Raw genomic sequence first — 14,198 nt, 5'->3', positions numbered from 1 at the left:
TTTTAATGGTATTAGAAAGCTAACTTTCATAAATTTTGAACGATATATAATAGTTTATAGTGGACATTCAGTCTAAGGGTGCAAAACACCATTCTTTGTTGCGGAAAAAAAAGTTGAGCATAGAACCGGTGTTTCGCACGCCAGAGTAGGCACCCCAAACGCAAGCTCCACTCCTAGGAGCAAAAAGTGGCATTCCTAATGCCAAATGGGCACCCCAAATTCCAGCTCCATTCCTAGACACAAAAAGTGGTGTTTGGTGGGCTCCCCAAACGCCAGCTCCCCTCCCAAGGAACCAAGAATCAAAATCATGCTAACATCTTCATACTCCAACGAGCATAACGTGAGCTATAGTGGTCCAAATGAAGCACTTCTAGCAGTGTTATAAAGATAACATCTAGAGCTTTCCAACGATATATAATAGTCTATAGTGAATGTTCAGTTTGAGCGATGAACAACGAGCATCTTTGAGCTCAAAAAAAACACTGCGAGAAGCCCGAGCATTTCACATGCCCAGGATAACGTTCAAAACACCATAACACACCCAGGATGGCATTCCAAATGCCAGCAACCTTCTAGGGACCATTTAAGTGGAATTCCAAATGCACATACTTGGCGTGCAAAATGCCGAAACAAAAGCACACTTCCAGGACTTTCCAAGTGGGGTTCCAAATGCCAAGACTAGGAAGCATGTGATTTTGGCACGCCTTCAACACTCCTCCAAGCTAGCATTCCACATGCCTAAGTTGGCATTCCAAATGCTAAGAGGGAGAAGGAACCAAGACACTCCCAGGGACCAACACAGGTGGGTGTTCCAAACATCCAAAGTTGGCATTTTAAATGCCAAGCCCAAGCCCAAGTGCCACACGCCAAGTTTTACACCAAGTCCAAGACCAATTGAAGGCCTATTATTAATGAAGATTCGAAAACACCAAGCTTGAGTTAAAAGGAAGATTATTAGTTAGGAAAGTTTTATTAGAAAAGGTCTGATAAGATTGGATTCTAATTTGTATTTGAATTTTAGGTGAGAGAATAAAAGCCCTGGGAAGACCTTGTGGGAGGGGTATTTTTTGGATTTTTTCACTCTCTTTCTCTCTGTACATTTTTACACCTAGATTCACTTTCTTTGTATTATGGTTTTGCTCTCAATTATGAGGTATCAATTCTCCACCATTAAGGTGAGGAGTTTTGTTAATTCTAATGGATTGATGTTATTGCTTCTCTACCTTTGATTCATACATTGTTGTTTCTTAAAAGAAAAGTTTTCGTTCTTCATCATAAGGATTCAAATCTATTGGGAAATAGTTTGAATCTGATTTGAATTCTATGATTAACTTGGAAGAGTGATCATAGTAATTAAGCTTGAAAACTCTTTCTCACAATTCTTATGATTTTAGATCTGGATATGATAAGTGATATTGAATCATCCATATTTAGATCTTAAGAATTGTGTGGTTTTGAATCAGAGCAGAGGTATCAAGAGATTCTTGCACGCGTCGCCGCCAGCTCAGACCTGACGAAGAAACTGGAGCATCTCGATCAGTTTCAATAGCAGATGGAGGAGTATAGCCAGCAGATGCGCGCTGGAGGCAACGACGCTGCTAGTTCCAGTGGCGACGCTGCTGGTGGGGCATCGACGGCAGCTCCTACTCCGCTGTCTCAACAGGGGATTGCGACGCCGCCGCCGCCGCCGCCGACGACGACGATTATCAAGATCTGTAGGGGTTAGGGTTTTATGCATTTTTGTTTGTTTAAGGTACATTACTCTACTTCTATGACACTTTATTGTATTCAACCATTTATTTTTAATAAAATAATTTGTTGATTTCTGCTAATTTTAGATTTTTTATAACAATTTTGTTAACAAGAATTTTAATTTGATTTGACTGTTAGTTGTGGCTAAACTATACCAAAATAACAAATAAAAAGACTACCGTCGGATGAATCTGATGGTAATCATCAACTCAAACTCGACAGTCCATTGAAAATATCGACGGAAAATCCACCGGTAATTAGCGTCGGACGAAAAAAATCCGCCGATAAGGGGTTTCTGACGCCGTTTATATCGTCAACGACAAAATGACTATAAATCCAACGATAAATCGAACGGAAACCAGTGTTTTTTTTTTAATGAGAAATAGATAGCAGAGTTAAACTATGGATACTAGAAAGAATAGTATAAATAGAAATAAGTTGATGCAGTGAGTATAATTGAACTAGACCCAATTGTTTCTATATCATTATTATCATGAAACCACTCATTTCAAAAGTTTAATCTGATGGGAGAAGGCAACATTAATTGTTATATCTCTAACACTTCTCCTGAAGCAAGAGCCTCTTTTGAATTTACTTGATTTTTTGCATAGGCCTTCTTTTCTTCTTTATTCGCCTTATGTTATTCTTTTATTTGGGGGTTCACCAAGAATTGAATTTTTGACATAGAACTCTGATACCGTATCATGAAACCACTCATCCTAAAAGCTTAAGTTAATGAAAGAAGACAACATTAATGGTTATATCTCTAACAATTATAATAGCGTTTTTATTAACTACTCTATTTAATTTTGGAGTGGTTTGACAAGCTCAAATATCACCATACTAGCATTATTCCTGAGTGTTATAATAGAGAGGTTTTTATTTTGGTTTTTAAAAGTCTAAAATCTCTTTTTGTTCTTTGTATTTGGCAAAAAAAATTATAAGAAGAAAAATTTGCAAATCAAGATTCAAATTTAACCGTCACAAATCAGTAATTAAAATTCACAAGATCTTATCACAAATCAATAAAAAAAATATAGAATCTGGAATAGATGAAGTAAATGTAAAAACTACTCAAAATTTAAGAAAAATTGTAGATATTGCTAATAAAATCAGTAACAACACTGAAAATGAAGATGCATAATAATTTCAAAGTAACCAAGAGAGTAAGTTATCCGGAAGAAGCTTATCATTCTTTAAACAAGAGAATACTATAGTATTCTTAGAAACGGGTTCAGGAAAGACTCTAATTCTAATAGCAATCATGTTCATTGCACTATAGCGACTTGAGTTTTTCGGAGACTCAGTTTTGGACTATCTTATCACGGAGCATTGGTATAAGGAGTATTCTCCGCACTCATTATCCACGACTATCTTAATTTTGTCCTATACCTAAATCTGTGGATATATACCTGTCCCACCTCATCCCGTCCAGTCTCGGAGCCTAATGAATTTATAGTTTTCCTCTTTAGAAAAACCTATATAAAAAACTGAAGTAAACTAACCAATAAAGTTTTAAATATGATTAATTACCTCAGAAACATAATTAAGTACAAAGATAATTCTAGTTATTCACAACAAATCATAACATATAAACATAGAAAAGTTCTATGGTATGGATAGGAATGAACATCCAGAAGTCTAGATCTGATGTGGATGAGTTGTTGTTGAGATGCGTGTGAGAGAATAGGTTTTGCTAAACGGTGGAACCCATGTCAAAAGGCTATTAGAATAAGGTGGGTTCAGACCGTATGTCTCTTGTGTCAGATGATTGAAGATCTAATGAAGGATGGTTAATGTTTAATGGCACGTGCTTTTGTTTTCGGCCAATAGACTTGGGAGAATGTTATTTTTTTTTATTTTATATAGGCTGGATTTTTTTTTGTTTGGCCAAAATATGAAGTTATCCCAGCATTTTATCATTTTTATACTCATATATTGTTGCTTCGAGTTACAAAAAAAAAAAGATTGATTTAGTCAAATATCTATTGTGCCTTTTATTTTTGATCCATACACTTGTTCACTAATTATATTTTATCATTTTTATTTTTTTTTAAATTAAGTTTGTTTTCATAAGATATTTAAAATTTTGAAATTATAAATCATAATATCATTATCATGGTTATTTTCAAAATTGATGAAAAATATTATCATCATTATTATTAATATTGTGATATTGTCAAGATGAAGGAGAGGAGAAGTTGTTATTATTATTATTATTATTATTATTATTATTATTATTATTATTATTATTATTATTATTATTATTAAAAGGTTCTGTTCCTATCAATAATTATTTAAAGTTTTTTATGATTGTTATGATTAGTGTGAAATATGCTAAATGTAATTATTAAGTTTATTAGAATAAATTTAATCTTAAAGATTTAATCTTATTAATGTTTGCATGTTTTGGATATTATTATTACTAATTTTTATACAGTATGATATATTTTATTGTAGTTATTTTTTATTAAAGGAAACAATAATTTATTTAATTAGTCACTGTTAGTATTTTTTGGGTAATTTACGTTAATAGATTATTTAGACACACTCCTAAAGTTTCAAACTTTTAATGGCCTTTTTTTTTTTTACGAAACTTTTAATCTTTTTTTGTAGCAACTTGTTTTCTTGGGTATACCACTTTGAACACTCATGAGTCATATAACTATTAGGGACAGGGACAACTTCATATTTTGGCCAGCCCAAAAAATTTAGTCTATATATAAAATAAAAAAACAGCATCCTCCAAGTTCATTGGTCAAAAATGAAAACTCGTGCAATTAACCATTAACTATTTTTCATTAGAATTTTAATCATCTGACATAAGAGATATACTACCTGAATCCACCTGACTCTAACAGCCTTTTGACATAGGTCCCATTATTGGCTGAACCTGTTCTCTCACACGCGTTCCAGTGGCAGCTCGTCCACATCAGATCCAAACCTCTGGATGTCCCTCGCTATCCATACCATAGAACTTCCTATAAACCCATATAAGCAGGTTTTTGTACATAAATAACACAAATATATATATAGATTGGGGAAGGGCGGGATGGGGCGACCATTATCCATACCCACCCCATACCTAAATAAAAATAAGCTAGTCTTACTCAAACCCGTCACATACTAAGTCAACCATTGAAAACAGTCGCTCCCATGGTTATCAAATTCGAACTAGATCGACCGGTTCAACTGAAAATCTAATAAAATAGATCTTTAATCGATCCGGACTAACATTCAAACCATATAAACAAACGAATTGGTCAAATCTAGAAAATTAAGTTAAAACCAACTTGAACCGCAGACTAAACCAGTTCGATCAGCCCACATGCCATCATTGTTGGAATTCGAACATGGGACTACTAAAACATAAAAGACCTTGCAACCACCAAACTAAGATGCTCTTTAATATTTTAGATGCCTTTATAAGATAAATAAAAAAAAGGGAGTGCTTTAAAGAGTGGTCTTTATGCCGCAACGCAGATAACTAGGAAAAATATAAGGCGGCTAAGAAAGAGACAAAAGTGGCTGTAAGTGAAGCAAGAACAAGAGCATATGAGGGTCTCTACCAGTCTTTGGGCACAAAAAAAAGGAGAAAAAGGTATATATAGAATCGCAAAGAGCCGTGAAAGAAGAACGAGAGATTTGGATCAGGTTAAGTGCATAAAGGACAAGGATGGAGAGGTGTTGACTCAAGAGGAGAAGATTAAGGAAAGGTGGAAGAGCTACTTCTACGAGTTATTTAATGAGGGACAGAAGACTCTGCCGAGCCTTGGTCGATTATGCACAAGGGAAGAAGATCAAAACTTTGACTACTATCGAAGAATTCGAGACTTCGAAGTAAAAAAGGCTCTAAAGCAGATGAAAAATGGCAGGACAGTAGGACCTGATAATATCCCGATTGAGGTTTGGAAGGATCTTGGAGAAAAAGACATCAACTGGTTAACCAAGCTTTTTAATGAGATTTTAAGGTCAAAGAAGATGCCTGATGAGTGGAGAAAGAGCACATTGATACCTATCTACAAGAATAAAGGGGATATACAAAGTTGCGGAAACTATAGAGGGATCAAGCTTATGAGTCATACCATGAAGTTATGGGAAAGGGTGATAGAACGAAGGTTGAGAAAAGAGACACAAGTAACAGAGAACCAATTTGGATTCATGCCAGGCAAATCTACCACTGAAGCGGTATACCTTTTAAGAAGGATGATGGAGAGGTATCGTAGTAATAAAAATGATCTACATATGGTGTTTATTGATTTGGAAAAAGCGTATGATAGGGTACCAAGGGAGGTCTTATGGAAGGTTTTAGAAAAGAGGAGGGTAAGGATCGCATATATTCGTGCAATTAAAGACATGTATGATGGGGCCATAACTAGTGTGAAGACTCAAGGTGGTGTGACAGAGGAATTTCCTATTGGTATAGGATTACACCAGGGATCATCCTTAAGTCCATACCTTTTCACATTAGTCTTGGAAGTACTCACAGAGCACATCCAAGAGCCTGTGCCATGGTGCATGCTTTTTGCCGATGATATCGTCCTTATGGAAGAGTCAAGGGAAGACCTAAATAAGAAGTTGGAGTTATGGAGAGAAGCTTTAGAAGTGTATGGTCTGCGCATAAGCCATAGCAAGACGGAATATATGGAATGTAAGTTCAGTCCGAGAAGGGAAAACCCTAATATAGAGGTGAAGATTGGAGAAAACATCCTACGAAAAGTTAAAAGTTTTAGGTATCTTGGGTACATCATACAGGATAATGGAGAGACTGAACAGGATGTAAATCATAGGATCCAAGCAAGGTGGTCAAAATGGCGGAGTGCATCTGATTTTATATGCGACAAAAAAGTGCCTTTAAAACTTAAAGGTAAATTCTATCGCACCGCTATAAGACCGGCTATGCTTTATGGTACGGAGTGTTGGGCGGCTAAAGGGGAACACGAACATAAGCTGAGTGTGGCAGAGATGAAGATGTTGAGATGGATGAGTGGTCATACGCGATTGGATAAAATAAGGAATGAAGATATAAGGGAAAGAGTTGGAGTAGCACCCATTGTGAAAAAGATGGTTGAATCGCGTCTTAGGTGGTTTGGACATGTGAGAAGAAGACCGATAGAATATCCAGTCAGGAGGGTGGATGAGATGGAAGATGGACAAGGGGCGAAAGGCAGAGGAAGACCTAAGAAGACCATCCATGAGGTGGTCAAACGAGATCTACATGTAAATGGTCTCTCTGTAGACATGACACATGACAGAGCACAATGGCGTCGTTTGATTCATGTAGCCGACCCCATTTAGTGGGACAAGGCTTTGTTGTTGTTGTTATATATATATATATATATATATATAACTTATTAGACATATCTTAATTAATAACTTCATCTTATCTTGAGTTAAGCCCCACTTTGGTCCCTGAGATTGGCGAGTTGTACTGATTTAGTCCTCGAGATCCCAATTGCACTAAATTAGTCCCCCAGATTCGAAAAAGTGCACCACGTTAGTCCTTCTCCCAATTTCCGTCACCGAAGCACTAACGCCGTCAGTGACGTGGCCATTTCTTGCCACGCTGGACCCAGTGAAACGACGTTGTTTCTAATTTGGTGCTAAACATCCCTTTGAACGACGTTGTTTGTATGTAATGGGAAATAAAACGTTAGGCACCCCTTTTTGTTTCCACTCTTCGTCTTCTGCTTCTCCATGAGTGACGCAGAGAAAAAAAAAGCTTCTCTTCCATGAGTGACCCAAAATAGCAATTGGTGGCTGCAAAAGGATTTGTCGAGACCATTGGAACATAGTGTTCGCTGTGCAACTATCGGAAGAGTTCGTTTGCCACTACAGAGATCTTCTGTGTCGTCACTGAGGTTAGTGAGGATAAGAATTTTTTTTTTCAAATTTAATGAAATGCTGTAATGGTTGTTGATCATGATTAAGTGTTTTGTATATTGTCGGTTCACAAGTTTTAAATTTGATTTTGTGTTAGGGTTTTGTTTTGATGTTTTATGGAACTGTGTTTGGGGGTTTCTTTTTATGCTCTGTTCCAATGGTAAAAATATCAGCACCTTCGCATGAGTGATCATGTTTTTTTTATGATATTTTCTATGATTTTTATGACCGTTATTGATGAAAACTCTCTTAAAGTTATCATTTTGTCTTTTTTTTTATTCTAATGAGCAGTTTTTATATTTAATTTAATTGAATTTTTTATTTTACATTTACTCACCTAAATTAATTATTTTTTAATTTTACATAATTATTAAAAATATTAAATATTGTTAAATATTTCTAAATTAAAAAGATAAACAAAAATATTTTTGTTAATCATACTATATTTTTGTTATCGATAATTATATAATATTTATTAATATTAACTCTTTTATAATTAATTAATAAATTATTAAAATAAGTTAATTTAGTATAAAAAATTATTATAAAAAAATTAAATTTTATATAATTATTTAATTATAACCGAATCAATCGATTCAATTTATGACTCACTAGTTAAACCAGTAATCCAGTAGTCCGAATTGATTAACAGTTAGTTCGATTATGATAACTAAGCTCGCCCCGATCGAAGCAGAACAGGGCAGGTCGGCTCGAATTGGCATCCCTAATTATAGCTACTGCTAAATCTTACATGACAACTTGTTTAAAATATAGTGTCTTAGTGACAACAATATTCGAGTTTGAAATGTCAAAGAAGTAAAATAAAAAAGTCCATAAACTACCCGTTAAAAGCACTTAAGGTCAAGACAAAACAATTTTTCATAAATTAATTATTATTAGAAAGTATCCGATTCAGTAAACTAATTATTATTAAAATAAAAAGAAAAGCACATAAGAAATTAAAACAAAGAGATAGATAAACTTGTACACTTCCACTTCCTGAGAAAAGAAAAAAACAACTTGGCCCCAAAATGGAAAGAAATTACCACCGCCAAAAAGCATACAAATGGTATTCACTTTGAATATTGATAAGATTCAAGCTAATGCACCAATCGTAGTTCCAGCAATAAATCCACCTGACCATGCATTCTGCATTGAAAAATATAAGAAAGAAAAGAAAAAGGAATAAGCATGAAGCTTTTGTTTAAATCATATGCATAAAATACTAATCTACTTAAATTACACAGACAACAATTATTTATGGCGTCTAATCAAATTGATTCTTTTGGGTGATGATACAAAAAAGTAAATTTACCACGTTGAGCACGAAAAACTCTCAACCATTTATGATTTCTCTCATCCAACAAGGTGCTTACAAGTAAGCAAAAGATTAGTTACCGTGCAAGACAATAGATATCCAAATGGTGGACCAAAGTTACCAATATAGAAATATATGATTTATGTGTAAATTATTTTTGTACTAACAACACATAGAAACCAAATATTTAATCTAATTTTAAAAATTATATCATTTAATAAATATATACTTATCAACATTGTATATATCGATTTGCCTCTTATATTTTTTTCCCTATAAAATGAGGCCATAAGTTGTCATCTGATTGCTAACAAAGCAACCATGCATTGACCAATTAGGTAGAACACTTCACATGTCCCATATACCTGAGATTATAATTATCAACACAATCAAAGACTTAAAATAATAATGGGAGGAGTACCCCGAAAAAAAAACAAGGAGAATGAATGAAGCAACTTTCCCAATCAACCAAAAGTACCACGATGGTTGAAGAGCTTTCTCTTTTTTTAAAAAAAATATTATAGAGTATATGCTTGGAATAATCTAAGAAGAAGAATCATAGAGCTTGTGCTGTGTTACATAAACACGTCAAATGTAGGGCAACACGAAAGCACAAGTAAAATATATTCAAAAACGGATTGAAGCTTAAGTGAACCTTCATACAAGAATATACCACAAATTACAGAAATGTTCTCTGAGGCAAGAAAATCAAAACTAGAGATGGGTTATTTGTACTTATTTAATCTCATACACGGAGTCAACATATACCACTCTACTATTGGATAGGCTCCAAGTAAATGGAGAAATGTATATCAACTAGGTGCACGAATTAAAATAAGTACAGAACATTTCGTTGACAGCGATTTTGGAAGTTAGGATAATATTTTAGTCAAATGTATTTACCTGGAAATTGAAACCACCAGTTACACCATCAACATTCAGTATCTGCAAAGCATATACATTTAGATTACCAATAGTTATTCTCCACAAGTTCAAATTGTTTTTAAATTTACATAAATAAATAAAAGAGCTACCTCTCCGGCAAAGAAAAGACGTGGGCAAATCTTGCTTTCCATTGTGTTAAGTGAAATCTTTCAAAACACAAAAGTTAAAGGATCATTATATTTCTAACCAATGAAAGGGTAGTAGTGAAGAGGATAAAGAGTGAGAGAAGAAGAGAACCTCCGATAAGGGAACACCACCAGCCGTAACAAATTCATCTTTGAATTGACCCTTCATTAGAGGGGGAAAAAACCATGTTATATAAAGGAAACATGATATTATTAACAGTAAATTTAATAGACAGTGATCAGGGAATCTTACCTTGCCATTAACTTCATATATGCATTCCTTTAACAGAGAACTAATGGACATTAATGAAACATTTGAAATAGAAGCCCACAATATATCCCCACTTATGCCCTGCATATGAATAACTGTTATAAATTTTGTGAAGAATTTTCCATTTCTTAAGCTTGAAAAATTAAAACTAACAAGTGAGGACTTGAGGATAACAGTAAAACCTGCCGTTGGAGCACATAGCTCCAAAATCTTTTTGTTATGCCAAACTCAGGAGGACATGAATTGAGCAACTTTTGCTTCTGCAAAGGCACAAGCAAAAAAAATTTTATTGAATCACTCCATGTTTTTATGCTTCTCAATGCATGAAGTTGAATAAAAAAATCTAGCAAGAGAAATGGATTGAAAAAATATTACCCAACCTAGCAAGAGAAATAATATAAATAACCTTCAGCATCCAACTAAATACCATAACATGCATGTAGCTTTGTAGAATGTAGAAGTAAGGACTAGATCCACTATTTACCGCAAATTTATGCTTGTGATTAGAAAGAATGGACTTCAAACTTCCAACATGCACATCAGGGACAAAATCCACAATAAGTCTCCCTGGAATCAAATGATACCAATATCTCTGTAAATGGATAAATGGAAATGTATTTTATTCCTAAACACTTTAGAATTGACTACAACTCATGGGAAATGAATAGATTCAGAAAAATTACGTATTATGCGATCGTGAGATATTACACAATATGATTTGTAAATGAATTGTATTTGTAAATTATTATCATTCCAAGCTCTCAGTTCCATAGAATAATTCACTTCAATTCTATCATATTCTAAGGATTCCAACTTCAGTAAATGGCACAACTTTCCTTCACCTTTGTAACCCTCACTGAAAAGGTATCGAGCACCCCAAGCAGATAATCGGAGAATAACTGGCCCACTGAGTCCCCAATGTGTAACTAACATTGGGCCAACCTAAAATGTTTCAAAATATTATACATATCTGTTCTTAACTATATGATCAGTGATAATGATAAAATTAAAGCATACCTGTGTAAGCTGTGGTATATTCCTTTGGACACACTCCAATTTTAACCTCACTTTAACTTTAGGGAATGTAACCTGACAATGAACTAAGAAAATAAATAAAAGAGAAGAGAAATGTTCAGAAAAGAAGCAAAGTTATTGAGAAACACTTCTATAGTCACTGGTATAGACAATGAGTTTGGATCCTCAATGATGACCAAGGACGAAAAGAATCACTAGTCTAATGTAAGAGTACCGTAATGACTCATCTTCGTTATTAAACCAGTTTATTAAAATTGAATACACGCAGTGCGAAAATTAGGGCAAAATCCTGAGTAGGGATAGCATTAAACGAGGACTGTGTAATAGGAGATACAGAAGGAACAAGTCTCCTCTTGCCTCTTGTTTTGCCATCCACTTTTCATTAAAAAGGAGCTATCAGAGAAAAATCATTCATAATTCGGTAGACACAGCTTTGTTCACTAGACATCCTGATCGTAATCTAACCACAAGTACAATATTCAACAAATATTATAGATCATATCAAATTTTTGTGTCACAATTTGTAAACTTGGCTACCTCTCATTATCATGTGGTGTGAGTAGTTTTGTGAAGTCATAGAAAAGGGGAAAATAGCTCAGAAGTGATGCAACGAAAAAATGGCAAGCATGCTTCAAATGAAAGTTGCTTTGACCAATAAAAAGCTTGAAAGTTTCTTTAGAATCAGAATGCTTCATATATTAGTACTTTACCCCAGACAACTCCTTCAAACGTAAATCTTCTATTTTAAATGTAAATAAGCTTGGCACTGGATCTACAATTGAATGACCAAGTTGAGATGCAAGAGTATAACCCTGTGACAGACAGAACTTGATTAAGAAAAGCTGATCTTGTTGATGAGTCTTAAAAAAATTATAAAAAAGGTTATCCGCCCCAACCTGTTGACTACTACCAGTAGCAATCAATAGGTAATCAGCTTTAACATGTTCTGCATGATCAGCTGGTTGCTGCTGAATCTCAAGAAGGAATTTGCCACTGTTTGTAACAGATGCTGTTTTTACAATTTTTCTTGTCTGCAGATAAACTGATTGAGAATACACAGTTCAGCATTAACAAATTGAACAGATCTAATTTAATTCAAATTCATATAAGTATTGATACAACAGACGTGATCAAGGAATATGCAATTTAAAATTGATGAATTGAACGAATCCCGTGATATATATGTGTATATACAAATATAGATGCAAACTTAATATGTAGCTGACAGACCATAAACTTAACAGTTAATGTCAATTTTACAATAATGCTACGGCTTTGAGAAAACTGAACCTTTGGCTAATATATATCTTATAGAACCAAAAAAACTAGAAACAGAAAAAGCCTCCAGTTCATTAAACATAAAAAACCTGATTCACCAGCTACAAAATTGTTTTACCTAGTGACCAGGATTTAACTTCAGATAAATTATATTTACGCTGTAACAGTGAGGACAGAATTTATTACCACATAAAAAGCAAGTTACAGAATGCTCAATTTCAGCACTTAGCATACAAATGAGGTTTCACTAACCAGAATCTGCATGATGCAAAAAACCAATAGGATTCCTTTCTATGTCAACATACCTCCCCTTTGTTTCACTTCAGACATAAGACAATCAACTATTGAAGAAGAGCTATTGCTGACCGGAAACACCCTACCATCGTCCTCAGTCTACAAGCATTAGTCAGAAATCAGAGACAACCATTTGAATCAGAAACAAGCAGCAAGCAGGGTTTTCAAAGCACAACCTTCAGTTCCACCCCATGAGAGGTAAACCAAGCCATGGTATCCACTGGGCTATGCAAATTAAAGAAAGATCCTCTCAGTTCCTTGTGACCCCTCGGATAGTTTTCTGCCAAAATCTACAAACTAATCATCATCCGAAACATCAAATTACCCTAATAAAGCAACTCAATGCAAGTAGGGGACAATAAAAACAAATATCCTAGACTTAATTTCACAAATAAAGTGGAGTCAAGTTGAATTTCACTATACCTTTTCCTAAGGTGAGTGTTATTTGCCCTAAAATCTACACCGATGAAAGTGACAGCACTGAACATTATTACCCCTCAAAGGAGTTAGATAACACATAACATAACTAAATCACCTCCTGTTAATTAATTTTATTACAAAAAAAAAAAAAAAAAAGAGAAAGAGCGGAAAATAGAAACACAATGCTAATTGCTAGAACGGAATGTTAGTATGTTACCATATTGTCAGCACAATGGCCATTTGTGACATTGCATCTGCCTCCTCCAGAAATTTTAACCTACCAACAACAACAAAGAAGAAGAATGAGAAAAAAGAAGGAAAAAAATGGAGAATTGAGTAGGTTAATAGGATAATCGAAAAGAGAGAGAGAGACCTTGGAGAGAGGGTATCCCTTATCAAAAATGAGAACAGTGAGGTGCGGTGCGAGAGTCTTGGCATGAATGGCTGCATAGACACCAGCAGCTCCGGCGCCAACAACCACCAGCACCTCATGCTTAGAAGAAATAACGGTGTTGCTGGTTTTCCTTTGAGAAGCTGAGAAGAAGCAGTTAGCGGTTACGAAGCTATGCGGCTGACACAATAACAACGCTGCAGCTGCACCTGCCATCGCTTCTTTTTCGTAGGGATATTGGATTTTAAATTGTAATTGATATTGATATTCTATTATTATTATTATTATTATTATTATTATTATTATTAGGAATGGTAGACAAGCAAGTTGTTTTTTTAAGTCCAACAAAATCAAATTTAGCTAAGCATTTCTTGCCTATTTTGTTTTTGTTCTCGTATTTTCTTTTTCTTTTTCCTCTTCTATTTTCGTTATCATCATTGTCCTTATTATTACCATCTTTTCCTCTTTTTATTTTTTCTTCTCCTT

At 34.4% G+C, this 14,198-nt stretch overlaps 1 protein-coding gene across 2 annotated transcripts; it reads right to left on the bottom strand.

The window, feature by feature from the left end:
* Positions 1-8,496: 8,496 nt before the first annotated feature.
* On the bottom strand, positions 8,497-13,978 carry LOC107623628 (FAD/NAD(P)-binding oxidoreductase family protein). Of its 2 annotated transcripts, XM_021113404.2 has the most exons (16): positions 13,695-13,963; positions 13,539-13,598; positions 13,325-13,358; positions 13,078-13,181; positions 12,913-13,000; positions 12,226-12,371; positions 12,040-12,141; positions 11,312-11,383; positions 11,137-11,236; positions 10,779-10,861; positions 10,477-10,554; positions 10,277-10,375; positions 10,136-10,186; positions 9,988-10,044; positions 9,857-9,898; positions 8,497-8,784 (listed from the first exon to the last, which is right to left on the bottom strand). In XM_021113404.2, the coding sequence occupies exons 1-16, from the start codon at positions 13,926-13,928 to the stop codon at positions 8,731-8,733; spliced, it is 1,404 nt and encodes a 467-aa protein (XP_020969063.1). In that variant the 5' UTR covers positions 13,929-13,963; the 3' UTR covers positions 8,497-8,730. The 2 variants fall into 2 exon arrangements, with proteins under 2 accessions (XP_020969063.1, XP_016181452.1); XM_016325966.3 differs by lacking the exon at positions 13,325-13,358 and having other exon boundaries at positions 13,078-13,191; positions 13,695-13,978.
* Positions 13,979-14,198: the final 220 nt, after the last annotated feature.

The sequence above is a fragment of the Arachis ipaensis genome, chromosome B10 (assembly GCF_059453495.1).
Source record: "Arachis ipaensis isolate K30076 ecotype BB chromosome B10, ASM5945349v1, whole genome shotgun sequence".
NCBI lineage: Eukaryota > Viridiplantae > Streptophyta > Magnoliopsida > Fabales > Fabaceae > Arachis > Arachis ipaensis.
Note: the sequence above shows the minus strand (reverse complement) of the source record. Positions and strands in the feature narration are given on the sequence as shown.